Source organism: Acanthaster planci, linkage group LG09, assembly GCF_054643075.1.
Source record: "Acanthaster planci isolate LZ-2023a linkage group LG09, COTS_SCS, whole genome shotgun sequence".
Taxonomy (NCBI): Eukaryota; Metazoa; Echinodermata; class Asteroidea; order Valvatida; family Acanthasteridae; genus Acanthaster; species Acanthaster planci.
The window spans coordinates 4,567,882-4,586,679 of record NC_141785.1 but is presented as its reverse complement, the minus strand read 5'-3'; the positions used below and the strand labels follow the sequence as shown (position 1 = coordinate 4,586,679).

Below are 18,798 nucleotides of genomic sequence, written 5' to 3'. Positions count from 1 at the left end.
CGGAAACGCTTACCAACCCTCTTGTATCTTGTGGTCATTTTGCGTAAACTTGTTATCTTTTTTCTGATTCAGGGCTTGTCGAAGCACGATCTCTTAGAGGAAATTCTCCCCGTCATCGGTTCCAACCTCAAGATGCAGAGATTGTATGCGGAGTACCAGGAAGAACTCAAAATCCTCAAAGAGAAGACATCATGGCTTGACTGATTGATGAATTCATCTTGGATAATCTATCCAAATGTGAAATAACCACATCCAAAAATGCGTCTTTTAAGTTCAAGCTTTTGACAAAAATCTGTATTTGTGAATGAACATCTGTGTGACAGGGTTGGGCTTATCGGCCTAAAGTGGCCGTTGTGTTTGAGAAAGCCCAACTGTCAGAATTTGCATTTGGTCCATACCTTATTTATTTTGCCCGAGGGCATGTTTGATCAAGGTCCACTAGTTAACTTGTGGTAGATTCGTGATGTACCTAGGTGAAGTTGAAGTGCGAATGACCCTAGCCATCCGTTGTCATTAGGTGGAAAGGGAGATAAGGTGGTCGCAGGAAGGGCAAAATAGCCAAAAAATGAAGTGAAAATGGTCATTTACTAGTAACATACTATTTTCTGTCATTTTTCTTTTAACTGGTCCTCTCTGGACTGTGCTTTGAAAACGGTTGATGGCAATTAACGATGCGACCAACCTCGATAGACTGGTCGTGAGTGGTTGATGAGACTAGTCCAACCATCGTCAACTAGCCTGCATTCCATCAGAGTTAGTTGAACTAAGGTTAACTATGGTCCTTGATCGAACTTGTTGTATTCTTCAATTACTTCAAATGCTGAACCATCTGCACACTACACAGGTCAGGAAGATAATTTGAACATGAGCCTGATCCCACAAAATGAGTCTTTCAAGGCCGTCTTTTTCAAATAATTTTGTTTTAGTTTGCATTTGGAAGAGTACACCAAGTTCTTTGTTTTGAAGTGTCCCTCACTTTGCCATCCTGACAGAAATGGACACTGTGTGGGTGATACATGTTGAACGTTTCTGTTGATTTACATTTGTCTCTGGTGACCTCCAGACTCATTTTGTCAGAACTTAAGTCAAGAAGCCCAAACGTAATCAACAATTAATCCAATCAAACTTCAAATCACCCTGAGACATTTTTGGTCTTTGTGACTGAACTCGTTAAAATTTAGATTGGTGTTTACAGTGATTAAAGAAAAAACGTTATGTATATTTTTTATAGTTGGTTAATATGTTCAGAGCTGATTCACAGGACTTATTGCTTAAACAGACCGATTGCATCCGTTAAATCATGTGACCTATAATACGGGCGATTCACAATAAGGCGCCACCAAGAGTTTGCAACACGTTGGCCAATCATAATGCGCGAAATTTGTCGACCCTTTCCAAATACCCAAATTTTGCACACTGTGATTGGCCTACGCGTTGCAAACTCATGGTGGGGAACTATTGTGAAACGGCCATATTGGTATCACTCCAAGACCGTTTTCCAATCCTGAACTTCGTCTCTGTCTCAGGCTTCGTGTAGGAAACCAATCCCCGATTGTGGGCCTGAAGCGTTTAACTTAAATTGAAGTACTGTAATGTTTGGCTCTTTTGCATCTTACTTGATGCTCTGTGGCACTATCAGACTTACTGTTGCGCTTACAACCTCAAAGTCAGGAAGTAAAAAAACAGTCGAAGCCTGAGATGGAGCCCAAGTCGGCCCAAGAGCAAAGTGTGCTTTGAGTGTTGTTTACAAGCAAGCAAGTACCCTGCGCTTCACGTAATCTTAGTGCGGTACCTACCGTCAGCTTTATTTTGAGGAAGTGATACTAATGAAACACTTTGCCTTTGGTGGACATCTTGGTTGTTGATATTTAATACCCACTATTGGTCACCTGTTTTCTTCCTTAGATATTGACCTTCAAAGACAGTAACGCACTCATTTTTTCCCAGACTGGTGTGCAGGCAACTTATTTGTTAGTTCTCAGGGGAGTTTACCTCCATAGTCGAATGTTCTGTGCTCTTATTCTGTACATCTGTGTAACATTCTTACACATTTCAGCTCTGCTCAGGTTGGTTTACTCAAAGAAACAATCTCATTTTGTTTTTCGACACGGAACGATTCAAAATTTTACTCTTGAGGTCTTCCAAAAAAATCCTACAATTTCAGGGTCACGATTTGACAGAGAACAGAGTTGGTCAAACTATCATGATTTCTCAGCAAATCGTTTCGAATTTTTCTGCCCAAATTCAACTTACTTTGGTTGTAGCTTGGATAATTGGACGATGTTAAAAAACTTGTTACTTTTACTGGATAAATGTGACCTGTCACCACAAAATGAGCTTAAAGTCAGAGGTTTTGACAATGGAGATATTAGTTTTTGGATTTTATCAGAAAGAGATTTCCAATGGCAAAACAGAGTAAAAAATAGGGTGATGACGAGATACTCCGGTGGCAACATTTCTGACTGACCACTAACAATGTACTCGTCAGAATTGGGGGAAAAAAGACTTTCAAATATCTGATCCTATTAAAAACTTGGAATTAAATAGAACAAGGGTTACTCTTTCTAAAAATTACAAAACCCAAGAAATGACCTCCCTTCTGTTTCTGTCATAAAAAGAAAGGAGTGCGACTTGATGCTCATTTGTCATGACCGGTCACAAATGTTTGCCTGACTTCGCCACAACCTGACATAATTTAGTCTCGCAGGGCTTGTATGAAATATATTCAGTAGCCCCCTTTTTATATCGAGAGACAAACAAAGCCAGAATAATGTGAAGTGATTTCTTCTGCTACTTGTCAGGATTTTCAAAGCAATGTTTTGAGGTTGAACAAACCATTTGGATTAAGATATTTTTTCTCATAAACAATGATTTGTACATCTTTGCATTGGACTACGACGGGTCTGGTGCTACAAACACTGGTCCCTGTGTACATGGTTTTGATAAATAAAAGGATCTTAGGATCTTTGAATGATAGATATTTATTTGGGCTTAAATCCTAGGTAAATGAAGGGTAAATGCCACCCTTGACCTCTTTTATAATCGATTTGAGTCTGTCTCGAGTCACAAGTTCTGGCAACTCAACGATATTACAATGACTTGACTCAAATGAGTCACTCTTACAACTCGACTCTGACTTGAGTCACTTTTGGCGACTCGACTCGCATTACAACATGACTCAAGTGAGTCACCATGTTACAACTCAACTTGAGTCACCAAAATTAGAGACTCGTTACAACTCTGCTGTTAATGAGGTCCTGTTTAAAGCATGACCTTGCACCATGAGCATTGCTAGGATTTTTAGGGGGGAGGAACAGCGCTGATCAGCAACGAACTTATAAACTGTTAAAAGTGGGGAGAGGTCAATTTCTTTTTTTTTTTTAAATGAGTGATTCTTATCACCTTTAATCTCATTTCTCCATTCCTTTGGCATTTTCTATTTTTTCTATTTTCAGCTTTTGTTTTCTGGGAACGAGTGCCCCTCCCCCTTATTTAAGCCCCTTGCAATGCCCATGACTCACACGGGAGAAAAGTACTTGCTAGCTGGTGTTGACAAGCCCCTCCTTGACCAAGAAGTCAAAGAGTTTACGGATCTTGTTGACGTCAATCTTGATAAGGTTGCGGGCCTGCTTCAGCTTGAGGTGGCCCACCCGCTCGCACTCTGTCTGGAAGATGCGCTTGTACTCGAAGTAGGCCTCGGGGATGATGCGCACGGTCGCACACAGCTACGAACATCAAACAAAATACGACATTCAAATATGGCTGAACAACGAAATGGAATTTAACCACATGCCAATGGGATTGTTTCACAACAAAGCTGCCCCTGGCATAGTATAAATTTCAGATAAAAATACCAATTACAGTGGAACGCCGCTATAGTGAACAAGACGGAGTCCACGCTAAATGTTCAGTAAAGCAAATTTAACTGCCGAACATTTTGTTGCCATGTTGAATAGCGCCCTCTCTTGTCTAACCGAAGTGCACCCTCTTGTGATACCTTGGTTTGCTGTTTTCGTGATGTTTTGCCGTTGCATTTTTGTTTTTTATTTAAACGAGCTCAAAAAATTGATACCAAGTCTATCCTAAAAGTCATGAATCTACCGCTCAGGATCGATCTCTGATGCATGCTGTGGCAAATTTCGGTTGATTTGTGTATCAGCGGCGCCCGCTTTAGACTACATTGTATTGTTAGTGCAATGCCAACGTGCACGTACGTGCGGTTTTTTTCCGCACCCGATCATGTGGAGTCGCAAAACCAGTGTAAATTCAATACCGCTAACAACTAGTGGCTTTCCCTTCTAATCCTTGGGGAAATAATGGCCACTTGTCACTTTCCAACATTGAAAAACACAGACTGTTTTATCACGTTGACGTTCCATAATTACAAACGGCAACTGCATAATGTTCGGTAGGTTCTACGCACAAATAATTGAGAGCCAAGGACGATGTTTGGTACAGCCGAATGTTCGGTGTAGCGGCGTTCCACTGTACATCAAACGATAAGATACTTTGACTTTACAAGTGTTGACCCGTACTGATCATTTGCTCCAGATTTGTGCGACATTTCTCAACGCATCACTACTTTTCTTAAACTGAGAGAAAATGTTGCTGAGTGATATTTTCTTAAACTGAGAGAAAATGTTGCTGAGTGATATTGGAAACAAAGCCTGGCTGTGGCACATGGCCACTTGAGGGTGCCGCACACTCTCAACCTCCACCGACAAAGTTTGAGCACACACTCAATGGGAAGCACTCAAGCGTGGGGACGAGGACAGAAATCAACCAAAACTGCATGCAGACTTTGCCAGAATTGGCCTTTGGGTAAAAAGTGGTTCAATGTAACAAAAGAAGAATTTCATGGATAAATACTCTTGAGATATTTCTCGATGGTAATCCAATTTTATTCTCTCAGACGAAGCTCACCTCTCTCTCTTTTTCGTTGAGTCGCTCGTACCCAGCAAAGCCAGTCAGGTCCAGAGGCGGGGCTGACTTACGACCTGAAAGCCACAAGATAAACAGATTGTTTAATATTTTGAGTGCTTCTGAAAATATTTTGTGTGGTCCATCTTTAGTCATGTATAACTCTGATCCTGCCACTGTACAGACAATTTAAAGTTATTTACGTGTAGCGTAGAGACACGATCACATCAGTGTAAAATGAGAAGGACATTTGCAAATACTTGAAAGCTCAAAGAAAGACGGTCAGTTTACTTACCTCCACTGGGTAGAATCGGCAGTAATTCAGTGTGACCAGCATCACTGAAAAAAAGCAAATACAATTTGGTAGGATTGATGTGTAGAGAATTTTGTAGGCAAACGTGTGACGGAGGCAAGTTTAGTGATTGAGAGAAAAGTATGTTCAACTCTGACCCTCCCAGCTCTTCCAAAATCCACAAAGAGGTTTTGGAAGATTTTGTAGGATTGAAGAAAGTAGAGTGAAGCCTAATACATGGGGCTTGATGGCCTATGAAAGATGAAGTACATGTACAAAGAATGTGCCATTGGGTCCTTGCACGGTGAAGAATTTTGTAGGATTCATGAAAATTTCTAGCAAAAGTGACAATGGGCAATCCGCCCCGAGCTGAAGTGCACCCCCAATCAGTGAAAGAAAGACAGGTGGTTACAAGCAGGTTCTTGAACGCATTCCTTGTGTACGCAAAGACCATACATGCCAGAATAAATTAGTTACGCGTACTCAGCGCGCCCCGCATTAAATGTGCATATACTTGATGAGTACCCCAAAAAGCACGCCCTCGTTTGTTCCGCTTGGAGCTCTCCCAACCTCAATATTATTCTCAAAGAATACAGGCCTATTTCTCAAGTCCATTCCTGCAAGCAGAACAAGAATCCATTACTGCTGTGAGCGCCACGCTTATACGCAGGTGGTATGCGCATGTTGAAGACTTCTTCGATTATAGGTCGCTGTGACCTGCAACATCCAAAGCACTCCTTGGGTTTATGAATACGAGTATGTGACTATGACCTTAGTGCAACCCCAGCAGCAGCGTCTTGTCGGGTATCGTCTACCGTGCTAACACCCGTCTTTCCACACTTTTAGTTTCTTACTGCACAAAACTGCCTAGCTTTACTTAGAGAAGTCGGGATTGCTTACACGAGCGCTTGGCGCAAGAGCCACTGCTTGCAGGCGATGGGATCTTGGCTTGTTGCCAACACGTCATCCAGGTGGTGTCTCTTTTCCCGTTTGGCTCGTTTGATTTTTAGTCTGTCATACAGCCTAGCACCTGAGGATACATAAACAAGGTCGAGTACCAGATGAACAATTTTTTCTACTTTAAAAGGCTTGTGGGAGATTATAGATGAAAGCTTCAATTGATTTTAAATCTAAATCTTGCGAATGAATCCACTGTCCAATTTCACATAATTCTATGAAAGACAGAGTTTTTCTTCACACTGGAAAATATTCTTTTGAATAAAACAAGACCAGGAAATTTTGCCTGATGATCAGTTGCATAATTGTTTAACAACGCTCTCGTTTCAATGTCATACCAGTAAAGGTTAACCCCTGAACAGATATTTATGTCATGCCGATACAAATATTCTACCAAGTATCTTTAGCGTAGCTAATGAACGACGCTACACTTAAAATTCACTAGCTTGTCTTCAGATTAACGTTATTGCCTCACCTATCATGTTTTTTATCCCGTTGGAGCGATATTCCTGTAATCTGTCAATCTCTGTCTTCAAATCAAGTTCATCTGTAACAAATTAGACACAGTGTCCGATCATTTTCTTGAAAAGGTTTTAACAACAAAGCAATTAAGTTCATTAAAGTACTCCCTACCGAGAATGTAAGACAAAAAAGTTTCAATCAACTTATGAAGATTCTCATTCCAGTTTCTTCCTAGTTTTCCATGAAGTGTATGATCTGGCCAGTGGCCTTTCCTGGTTGTTCCTAGTTTTCCATGAAGTGCATGGTCTGGCCAATGGCATTTCCTGGTTGTTCCCAGTTTATCAAGTGACTACACCAACAGTGCATTAATAGCCTACTTACATATCAACCCTTCCAGAAGCTTATCCTGTGCTAGTGGTGTGTGTAGTCTGGCAAACGATTTGAGTTTGTTGATCAGGTTCCGGACTGTCTCTGTGTGCGTCCTCTCTTGCACTGTGAACAAAAAACAGCATAAACCAGACAAAAATTGAGAAAAAAAATGCTCCAAGTCACGTCTTCATCAATATCCAACTAAATCATAAAACAAATCATTACAGGATTCAAGAAATTAGGGATCCGAAAGTGTGACATTTTTGTGTCCCTGTTTATCTAACCTTTGTTATTTGACATGGAACTATCATCGGAATTGATTTCAAACTATTACTATTTATTTGGCAGGTAATTTGCATCATTTCATCGCTTTTGGAAATCAGAAATGTGTTCTGAATTTACAAAATCATGTGTCAGATGTGACTGGGACACAAAAAAAAGGACTCCTAATTTCTGGAATTACCCACATTCATTATTGTCCTACTTACGATTTTGTTTTGGTAGATTAATCAGGCCAAAGTCTCTGATGATCCTAAACAAAGAAAACATTTTATTCCAATCAGATTTTCAGTTTGTGTACTAAAACCAAGTTTCTATGTGGTACATAAGGCATGTTCAACATCCAAATCTTCACAAACGTTTTTCATCAATTCCAAGTACTTACAACAGATATAAGAAAAACATATTCTAACTTTGTTTCTGAAAAAAAAAGAGCTCACTCGGAGTATTAGGATGCTACAGAGTTGCTACATGTAAGTTTTATAATTATCCACATTACATTCAACGATCTGTTATCTTCAAATAAGCTCACAATAATGTTTCAAATGAACTATGGTGGAGACACAACAAGGATTACTTTGAAAAATAAATCTGGAGTTAGAAATTGACACCTGTTAAAATTGCTCACTTTTTCCTTCGCTGTCTTTCCTTTTTCCTGGACTGGTGGATGTCTACCGCAGCAAACTTCAGTTCTGGAAAAAAGAAACAAGGATAATTTCCGAGTCACCTGTAATTCTCTTGTAAACAAGTCACCATGACGACCAGACTGAACATGTAAAGATTGATAAACTAGAAGATGTGTTTCCATGCAAATTCTAGGAATGTTTACTTTGGTTCTAGATTTGCTAAATCTTTCAGAGATCTTACCGGTTAAGAGTTTATCATCCTCATTGTGGAAATATATATCTCGCAGATCACATTCAGCATAGTTATCATATTCCTAAAACACAGACGAAAAATGTTATTTTTAGGATACATTGATAACAGAATTAGAGCCTGTTTTATATTTTTACCAAATATTACTACGCTACTGCTTTCATAAAGAGCAAAACGACCAATTTTAATTTTGTTTTAGAACATTAAAAACAAATTACGAAAGCATGTTTTGTTTCATAACTTACTACTATGAAAACGTTTTTCTTTGAGCATGCAATTTGCAGTGTAAAATTTACCCCCAAAAAAGCCGCCAAAATTTTTTATCTCAAATAATTTTTGTAAAAATGACTTACCGTGTTGAAGTCGCCTCTTGCAGGCTGGTAGCCAGCCATGTCAATAGCTTTCTGAGAATCCCTGATTGGTCGAACTGGATCCTCACTCCCTAAAATAGCCAATTGAAAAGGCCATGAAAGAAAGAACACTCAAATGATCAGTCAAAGATTTCAGAAAAGAAACAGTGCAATGCCTAAAACTGCTTAAAAAATCATCAAAGAAACATCAAACTTGTATGGATAGGTATGGAATAGTTCCACTTACATCTGCAAGGTATAGCTTTAGACTGGCCCCCTTTCATCTCCTCAGGAAAGTCTGTAAAAAAGTCAAACAATCAAACTCTCATAAATTCATTCTTAACACACATTCTGCTAAGTCTTTCCATCTTCAATTCAATGAAAATTTAAAAACCACTCAATATATTTTAGGCAGGTTGTCAAGTTTGGCCAATCGATCTTACCAGGAAATGGTGGCTTGACATTCTCAATGTAGATCTTGCTGTAATGTTGTTCGCACTCTTGCCTGCTCCGTCCAGGAACCTGATTGGCTATGTCCTGCCTGTTCATTTGAATATTTATGACCAAAAAAAAAGCAATGGTTAAAATGTTGAAGTTTCACATGCAAACTTACACAGGAATGCTTCCCAAATACACAGTCTTGATTCTGCCGTTTGAAGCTCTTGCTCTTTAATTTTAATAATTTACCAGTTTCCAATTCCACAGTCTCCGATGGCATCCAGTAGTTTCATCTCGTCTTTGGCAGTCCATGTAGGGTCTAACACAGAGAATTCATTTGTCTGAAATGTATAGAAGCCAACACGGGCAACGTCTGAGTCAGTATTCTGGTACAGGAAACTGTCGGCTTAGAATCGACACTCTGTGTCCTCTTTTAATCTCGGCTTATTAGCCGTCTTAGGTATAGTTTTTGAGTTTAAACACTACCAGTTGCACTACGTTGGAAATAGGGTGAATTTTTTAACTTTGACTTCCCACAAAATGGCTACATTTTTCTGGGGCGAGAACCACAGCTGTGTGAGGTATGACGATCTTATCTCTGAGAAGAGACCATCTGCGCTGACTTGCAGGACCCCCCACCAGCAAAGAAGCGACAAGTTGGTGGAAATAAGCCTTTTGCAAGTTAAACTTGAATAAAATCTGGTACACTGAGTTCTTTCAATTCACATGAACACACATTTTGAATTCTCCATACTAAAGACACTGTTGCTATACCTCGTGACTCGGGGTAAGCTTTTGCTTAGTTACATAAGAGATGCCTTGCAACAATACACTGTTCTCAATGGATAAGAACGGCACAAAGGAACCAGTCCATTCCAGACATGGTGGTCGCTAAGCAAAAGCTTGCCCTGAATCAGGAGGTATAGCAACAGTGTCTTTAGACTGGGGAATTCAAATTGCCATGTTTATGCACAATCAAATTACTCAGTGTACCAGATTTTATTCAAATTTAACTCGCAAAAGGCTTACTGGTTCTTAATGGCTCCACTGCGCATGCAGAGATCGTACATCCTGACACAGATCGGTCAAGTGTGAGTCAAAAGCTCTCATACACCTGTGCATGAATGCAGTCAGCTCCTGCCAAAGGACCATCACTGCCATGTAAAAGCACACCATCGATTGTGCCCGCACAGAGCGGATAAACCCACAATACTGAAAACACGGAGATAAATGATTTACCAAACACTGAGGCACTTACGATGATGTCATAGTTGTGGCTGCTTTGATGTTTGCTGTTCTCCCATCCTTTAGAAAAACACTAAGAGAAAAGTAACATGAAGACACAACTCATTTCTTTATTTCTATCACAGGCTGTGGAAAATGTGAATCAAGACTAAACATTTTGGGGAAGAATTTCGAAGTAAAAGATTCCTCTTACGTGGAGGCAGATGTTAAGGTAAGGTGGCCCACAGACCATGCATCGGATGTAAGGCTCTATGAGGTAAGTGGAACAGCCTGGGCACGGCGGCTGATGATCAACAGACATGTGCAGGGGGTGGAAGGCAAGAGCTGAAAGGAAAAACCCAGGCTAGGTTCATGTAAATAATGTAAAGATGCAAATAGTGCAAAAATGTGTTGTGATATCACGAGTAGTTTACATGTATCCTGTAATCACAACCAGTAACTATGACTCCGAAACGAACAATGGAAGTTTCATTCATACAAGGGGTTTCTTTTAAAACACTGAAAAAGAAAGATGGAATTTTGTATGATAACCGTAACTGCCAAGCATATTGTTTGGCTTACACTACACAGTACTAAAAAAGACTAAGTAATAGTCTGAGCCTGAAGGACCTAGCGCTACAGATTACTACTTCTGGCTAGGTTACTTCCATTGTTACTTGTACAAAGAACAATAAAGCCATGCATTCATTGTGCCACAGCACTGTATGGTACATTGTCTTATCTACTGTATCTTATGGCTTCAGCGAACAATAAAGTCATGTCCTCTTACAAGCGACAGCGCTCAGTACTACATTTTACTACAAGTAGTAATTTGTAGTATTATGTAGGGTTAGGGTTAAAAACAAAATGACAAAATAATATCTGCGATTTGAATGAAAAAAAATAAACAAAAACAGCTCTGTAAATTATCTATCCTTTTCATTTGCAGTGCCGTTTTGCAATGCTTTCACTGTAGCCACGGTGATGACAAATGTGTTAATGAACCATGGTTATCCCTAACAGTCCCAAATCCTCCAATTTCTATACGACTTTATATACACCCTAGGGGGTTCGGGTTAAGGTTTCCATACTAACTCAGCAAGAAGCCACTGATAAATTTATTCCTTTCTTTACGTGAGCTACTCTTATCATTGACAGTAAAATACGGACGCCAGTAATTATTCCCAACTGTGACCTCTTAGTCGTCAGAAAGCAAAAACATGTCCAGAAAACTTCCCAAGATAATTGCAGGAAACTAAGTCTCTATTTTCTTTTTCATTATATTTTTTCTGTAGTTTTATTCTGATGATCATCATGTACATGTAAAATGTAATGTAATCTTTGTAATCAAATCTAAAATAAATTAATAACACTAACAAAATTTGTGTGAACTTCTTTTTATTTTGCATTTGTACATGCAAATCTGATACCAAACTAACATGGACACTACGGTAACCTGAAAAAGCAAACCAACCGAGTACGTCCTAATTAATAAATTAGTGAATTATTGAGGTAATTAAGTAATTATACACTTAATTACATGTATAGAGCATCCGAACAAGGATATATTAGATACTTCACAATCAATCAGTAAAAAAAAAAACTGAAACTTTCACGCAATTTCTTGAATCTTACAAAAGTACTCATAATCATATACATGTGCCGTTCTCATGCTGTTCCGATCACAACATTTTGTGTGTGTCCATAGACAAACTACAGGGAAGAATATGCGTACTTTCGGGTATGAAAGTTATACCATGCACGATATGTGGCAACGAATTCTACACCTGTGCTGTGCATCACTGCTGCTTGCTACAAAACTGTTTACTGTTCTTTTTTTGGTGAGATTAATTGATACAACACGAGACCAATCAGGGAACAAGACCAGCAGCGCTTAACATCGACCAAGTTGGCCGGGGAGGGTAGCAGGCAAAATGCTACTCCACTGACATGTGGACAAACGTGCTGGTATTCGCTGTTACACAGGGCTAGGGTAGGTTGAAAAGGAAGGGGCCAGGGCAGAGTACCAGGAAAAAGACAAAACTGAAGTTGAAAAAGCCAATGCACGGCAGAAGATATGAACACATGTACACTAAATTGCATGAGCAGTATGGCATCCGTTAGCTGGTAACATGTTGTGGAATGCTGGTACAGTACATGTATAAGTACATGAGGGCACCAGTGGAAGGAGCTTTCTTTAAAGCGCATGCATCGACCTGAGTAGCAGTAGCATCGCTGCATGGCATAGGCCTGAGATCCGTTAGCCACATATCGTACATCAAATGATGAAAGTAGTCATAACTTTGTTAATAGTAAAGCCATGGGATTGAATGGGGTATCAAATGAAAGGCCTTGCAACGCTTTATCCAATGGGATTACTTTCTGGACTCATTTTAAATTTCTCAACATTTTTTTAACATCCCTATGCACAGAACATGCAGGATGTAGCTCTACTGAGTGGAACATCAGTACTATTCCTGTTTTTCAATTTTGGACAGGATCGTCATACTAATGCTCCACACCCGTCCATATAGTAAGGTGAAAACGGTTCTCAACAATTCCAAAGACACACCAAAAATACCTCTATCACCACCTCCTGGCTTCTGTAAATGCCAACGTCAAACAGTTGGGGCTTCAATATTATTTCTGACTTTAAAATCTGTCTAAATCCGACTGTTTTCACTCGACATACGCACATGTAGACAGGTAGAGTTTCTGGCGCAATAAGTCTATGAACGAACATGATCTTCCAAGACGTATGCATGAAAGGGCTTTATGTGATCTGGATACAAGACTTCTTGTTGTTGGGAGTGCTACCAACGACTGTTTCCTGGTCAATACGTCTTGTGCCCTGACTACATATGGGCCTCTCCCGTGGTTTCCTTGGAGGACCATGTTCGTCCATAGACTAATTACACCAGAAACTCTACGTGCCCGTATTTGAATGGGAGGAGGCAGCGAAAAGTTTAAGTGCTATGCGTGTGTCAAGCGAAAGACAGATTTTGAAGTCAGAAATATTATTGAAGCCCCAACCGTTTGACGTTGGCATTTACAGAAGCCTGGAGGTGGTGATAGAGGTATTTTTGGTGAGTTCTGGGCATTTCTGATAACCGTTTTCACCTTACTCTATGTAATGTCGTGGAGCGTTAGTATGACGATCCCGTCCAAAATCGTTAACCCTAACCCTACATAGTACTACGAATTACTAGTTGTAGTAAAATGTAGTATTCAGCCCTGTCACTTGTAAGAGGACGTGACCTTATTGTTCTCTGAAGCCATAAGATAAAATAGAAAAGACAATGTACCATACAGTGCTGTGGCACTATGAAAGCATGGCTTTATTGTTCTCTGTACAAGTAACAATGGAAGTAACCTACCCAGAAGTAGTCATCTCTGGCGCTAGGTCCTTCAGGCTCAGGCTATTACTTAGTATTTTGTAGTGCTCTGTAGTGTAAGTCAAACAATATGCTTGGCGGTTAGGCCTAGTACTAGTAGTAGAGCTAGCCTATGCATGTATGCAGGATGTCAAGTGGCATCCGCATAATGGAACTCTTTCCTCGAAACTAGTTGCCGATACAGCTGCACCTGAACGGTAGGCCTATTCCTACTTTATCATTTGAAAGTTGTAATCACCAATACAGAGCCAAATATTGCTTGACACGGCCAGTACTAGGCCCTACTACTAAAAAAAGAAGTCGAACCTTCCAATTCTACCGACTCTTGCCTCCTCAGCCAGGCCCATATGCGTCGTTAGTTTGCGGTAGTCGTGTCAAACTCAACTACGGTCAATCAAATAGCGGAATGCCGAAGATTCTTACCCATGCTGAAGGAATCTGGCTGGAAAGGTCTCTTCTACGCACGCGATGGCAACCTCCCTGACTTTCCAAGACGCTCATAAAAGAAAATACTTGGACGTATCACGGTGAGAATCACGCGTTCGCTGTCGACATTTTACTTTTATTCCGGCACCTGCTAAGCGCCCTCATGCGGCGATGAAGGATCAGGCCCTTACTGGGGGTAAAGGTTACAATTTGCATATATGCACTCCCATTGGTTAGGCCGGAATATGAATACCGCAGCGATCCGATTGGCTGCAAGTAGCAGTTTCCAAGAAAACTGCAACAAATAAAGTTCGTAATACCTTGCCACCTGCTCTGGTGTTGTATTACAACTTCTTCCATCTGGCAACAGCCACCATTTCATTGTGTACTCACGAGAATCAAGACTATATTTTAGTCACTCATTGTTTACGTTTCCTTGCAACAGAAATGGTTTCACCAGCATGTTCGAGTGCTTTTCTTGAGAATCAAACTCAAAGTCATCGCCAGTCTTCTCTCTCATTTAGAGTTAAAGAAATCCCCTAAAAAGGGGAAACTAAATATCATTGAATACATCACAAACAAACACCTTACAGATGTTTGTTGTGTACACTGCACCTTCATACTTACGACAAACTTAAATGATTGGTAATGTTAATTAGCCACAACAGGTGCGGTTTGACTTTATTTTCTCCCATGCTTATCAGCCCCTCCTACGACCTGTAACCAGTGATTTCCACTTTTACCCAAATCACAACGCCCAGAATCAATTCCTCAGGCCATCCTCTGTCTGAACAAAGATTAGTAATACATGTACATACATCTAGTCAAAATGGCAAAGTGAAAAGATGATGTATTAGCACCAAACGCCTTGAACCAAAGATGGAAGTGTCTTGAACTTATAAGTGAAGTATATGTAACATGACATGTAAAATGTCAAAATGATATCCCGTACACTTATTTCTAAGTTGCTACGTAATTTTTTTTATTCATTCTTTGTGGCAAGTTTATCCAATAAACCATATTGCACTACACTGAGACACGAAGAACAATTTAACAGTTTGACAAAGTAAAAGAGACCTACGGTAAAACACATACTACAAGTACATTGTGAAATTGCACTAAAATGCGTCACGGTACATCTATCGTAAAAGACACTATCAAGTAGTTCTAACAATCACAACCCTTTTGCATATATATCATTTCATAAACATATACAATTGAGGAGCAGTTTTGGTGGATGGGATTTACGTTGTGGGCGTGCTGAGAGTTGCTTCCATGAAGAGTTGCCGCAAAGGTCTCGTTTCCATCTTTGTTGAAGCTGAAATCAAAATGTACGAGGGAAAAAGAAAAGAACAAAACAAGCAATCTGTGAACAGAAGTCTTGAAAACTTTGGATGAATGAGCACTGAGTCTCATTTTACCTGTCCAGCCATTTCAGTGGAAAGAATTCCTCACTGAGGAAAACCCTTTGGCCTTTAAAAAAAATCTGCACCTTTTGATAACTCAGCTATGATGTGGCATTACAGGGCATAATTTTAATTTGATTTTAAAATGTAGCAGAATTTCCGAGTTCAAAAATTACACTAACATCAGCATACTTCAGATTTCGTACATACAGAAAAACCTGATCTTGACCAGCTCTGCTCTGATAAACCAATCGAAACAAATAATGAGCTAACACAAACTGAAGCTTTATCCCAATCTGTTGTCTAGAGCTAGGTCTAGGTCTTTGCTCCACTGGAAATTTGCAGAGACGCGTAACCAAAAGACCTAGCCGTAGCTCTGGAAGCCCCTTTCGGACACGGCCTGAACAACAATACTTTCCCGCGAGAGAACAAATAATCAAAATATCTGAATACGGGTGATTCACAATAGCGCGCCACCAAGAGTTTGCAACACGTTGTCCAATCAACGCGCGAAATTTGTCGACCCTTTCAAAACACGCATTGGGTCAACAAATTTAGTGCACTGTAATTGGCTAACGTGTTGCAAACTCTTGGTGGCGCACTATCGTGAAACGGCCGTATTGAGAAATGCATGAAGTAGTATTGTGGGCTTTGTTTGGTAACCTCGGCAGGCACCAGTGTCGTTAAATGTGTCAGAGAAGGTACCAACCTAAAAAACATAATACATATTTACATCAAGCACTGTTCAGCGGTTATGAGGTTTGGTAAACAGCACAATTTGGGTGATTGTTCCATCAACCTGACGTTCAGTCTGTTTAACACTGTAGCTATATTCAGAAAAATCTATCACATAATTCTTGATGCTTCGAAACGAAACTTTGATTTCGGTGGCTGGAGGTTGGAACTACTTTACGGCTGCTATAGTTGAAGTTTAGCTGAGGCAAGCCCTTTGGCGTGCACACTATTAATATAACCATTAAAATATTCATGAATATGAATTATATGAATATGAATGAGGCCAAGTATGCATTAGTACTTCCTATTCTTCAACATAACATACTAAACATTTAAGGGACCTCCAAATTGAAATCACTTCTTGTACTATTTTAAGTAGCTGAGATGTTAGTTTTTTAAAACTTTATCAAAACATGCCAAGCGGTTACTTATTTTATACATTTTACAGCATCTTTATCAAAAACCTGGCCTTTTTGTTCTCAAGAAAGCACACACAAAAATCTGAAACTCTGTCCTGAAATATATACTTACTGCATGCAGAAATGTTCATATTATTCTATTCATTTCTCCAATCTCGACATTTTACAATATCTGGTCATGAATTATCCATTTGTACTTATGAAAAAGACCGAGATTTGTATTTAGTCGTTGCTTAAACTTTCATCTAAATAAAAAAAAATTGTTTGCATAGTTACAGAAACAGAAATGAACCACTGTACAAAGTTGCCTAACTCTTGGGATCTACCTTGCTTTTATCAAATTGTCAGGGAAATATGAAAAAAAAATTAGCAATAGTTCCAGTGACCCCATCGGAAAAGTAGAACTGAATTTTCTTAGTGTCCAGCAAACTTAAAAACTTATCTGTGAGGTTAATTAATTACTTGAAACTCATTTTTTAAGAAATTCTCTCTTCTGAAACAAGCTCCTAACTTTATGGCCACTGAGGTTTTCTTTTTAATTATCCGAGCAACTATGACCAGATGTTATATTTGCATATATGCATAAATTGTGCACATGCCCACACAAATCTGCATCCAAAGGAAATCGTTGTGATAAATAAATTATTCATTTTCATTTCAACATTAATATTTACATAACATGCAACAGATTGGGCAGTAAAGTAGGACAAAATTTGTAAACAAATCAGGATACACGTGATAAATAAAGCTCAAAAATTCTATTTACACTTCTATAAGATATCTACAATAAATCTTTGAATTTTTAAGTACGCGATATGACAGTCTTTATCTTGGTGTAATGTACTCAACAGTAAGCAGTTCGTCTGATTTTCCTGCACGCTGTACGTGTAATGCAGGCAAACGAATGAACGACAGATGCTTGTTTGCGTTTCCGGCATCAAACAAGAGCCCGAGCATCAAGCACATGACCTAACTGCCTTTCAGAAGCAAGCACCTACGAATCATTCTGTGGTGACACAAAAGAAGAATTATTGCTGTACAAAAGGCAGATGGCGATAGTGTATGCATGCTGCCAGTACTACTACGCTGTGCATTACAGTACTTCCGATTTAGTACTTTATTTCGATTCATGAAACTTTCTTGCCGCGGCATTCGCATTTCCAAGGCTAACTGTTGTTTTCCTCTGAAAGATGTGCTTCAGAAAAACAGCGAAATCTGACCTAACATCAATGCATGGCGTGTAACGTGAAGAGTCAACTCAAGACGTTGTACAGAAAAGGCGCAGTTTGGACTTTTGGCCAAAACTTTGTTTGGCCATGGCATTCTTTTCTCCAGATGTGATTTCGCAGTTAAAAAAAAAATAAAAAAAAAACTAAATCCTAAATACCCGACTAAGAAGTTGATAAAAATACTGTTTCGTCAGCCCCCTGCATAGTCCCTAAGTTTTATAATGATCTATTGAAATGACATAAGGTTCAAAACTTTAATAAGAGGACAACATGTACCTGTACATTTGCCGTACTTAAATGTCTTTAAAACATTGCTGTTAGAAATATACTACCTAAATAATTAAGGTAAGTGGAAAGTTATCTGAGAATCCTGAAAAAAAATGACTCATTGACAATTGTCTACCTTGGACAAAAGCTTCCAACCAATGACATGGCATTATAGCTTTCGACAGTCAAACAAAGAAAATAAATCTTAAAGACTATTGAATTTGTTTCTCCCTTTTTCTATATTTAAATATAAAAGTATTGCTGTGCCGACACATGTTTCAGCATTTTACGAAGCACCTGCTTCCATTAAAATGCCAGTGTACAAACTTCATCTATTATAAGAGCTCATTTTTCTATGTCTTTGTAAGTATCAACTGCGATATTCCAACTATTCAAAGCCATGTCCACACTTCATCTTAAATATATTTACAAGAAAAAAACAGAAGAAATAGATTTGAATCAGGTAGAACATTATTATCGGGAGTCACACGTGTTATGCTACACACACTTTGAAGTTTGTACGATTTCACAAATGTTCAAACTTTGCATATTTTGTTCTTCCGCGACTTGTTGAGGAGGTTTCAGGGTTGTTTGATTTTACTGAGATGGCGGTACAGGCTCTGGACGTACGTGAAGACACACTTCCAATCTGGCTTGTTCTTCATCATGATCATGTCGTCTGTCTCTAGCAACGGCATGACGTCCCCGTGTTTCCTGTGAGCAGAGAAAAGAAATTCAGTTCCAAACAAAGACA

General features: G+C 39.3%; 3 protein-coding genes across 10 annotated transcripts in view; 1 reads left to right on the top strand and 2 right to left on the bottom strand.

The window, feature by feature from the left end:
* The window catches only part of hira (histone cell cycle regulator), a 39,889-nt gene extending 36,913 nt beyond the window's left edge, over positions 1-2,976 (top strand). The window contains exon 27 of the mRNA XM_022253149.2: positions 73-2,976. Coding sequence (XP_022108841.2) covers positions 73-204 — 132 coding nt within the window. The 3' untranslated portion in view covers positions 205-2,976. The remainder of the gene's footprint in view (positions 1-72) is intronic.
* On the bottom strand, positions 2,774-14,156 carry tada2a (transcriptional adaptor 2A). Of its 2 annotated transcripts, none has more exons than XM_022253150.2 (16): positions 13,986-14,156; positions 10,382-10,512; positions 10,202-10,261; positions 9,193-9,284; positions 8,949-9,046; positions 8,753-8,803; positions 8,509-8,597; positions 8,147-8,219; positions 7,908-7,971; positions 7,489-7,532; positions 7,013-7,123; positions 6,645-6,716; positions 6,113-6,242; positions 5,216-5,259; positions 4,924-4,997; positions 2,774-3,725 (listed from the first exon to the last, which is right to left on the bottom strand). In XM_022253150.2, exons 1-16 carry the CDS (start codon positions 13,987-13,989, stop codon positions 3,540-3,542), a joined length of 1,323 nt encoding a protein of 440 aa, XP_022108842.1. In that variant the 5' UTR covers positions 13,990-14,156; the 3' UTR covers positions 2,774-3,539. The 2 variants fall into 2 exon arrangements, with proteins under 2 accessions (XP_022108842.1, XP_022108843.1); XM_022253151.2 differs by having other exon boundaries at positions 13,869-13,996.
* Positions 14,157-14,942: 786 nt separating this feature from the next.
* LOC110989043 (uncharacterized) overlaps positions 14,943-18,798 on the bottom strand; it is a 69,627-nt gene continuing 65,771 nt past the window's right edge. For all 7 annotated transcript variants that reach the window (XM_022253130.2, XM_022253125.2, XM_087141472.1 and 4 more), the window contains one exon: positions 14,943-18,758. In XM_022253130.2, the coding sequence (XP_022108822.2) occupies positions 18,626-18,758 (133 nt within the window). In that variant the 3' untranslated portion in view covers positions 14,943-18,625. The remainder of the gene's footprint in view (positions 18,759-18,798) is intronic.

What these genes read in the sequence shown, in the direction of transcription:
- tada2a (XM_022253150.2), bottom strand. An exon ending in TAATCTACCAAAACAAAATC is followed by an intron (nt 7,124 to 7,488) that starts GTAAGTAGGACA and finishes TTTTGTTCACAG; the next exon opens with TGCAAGAGAGGACGCACACA. An exon ending in CGGGATAAAAAACATGATAG is followed by an intron (nt 6,243 to 6,644) that starts GTGAGGCAATAA and finishes ATGTATCCTCAG; the next exon opens with GTGCTAGGCTGTATGACAGA.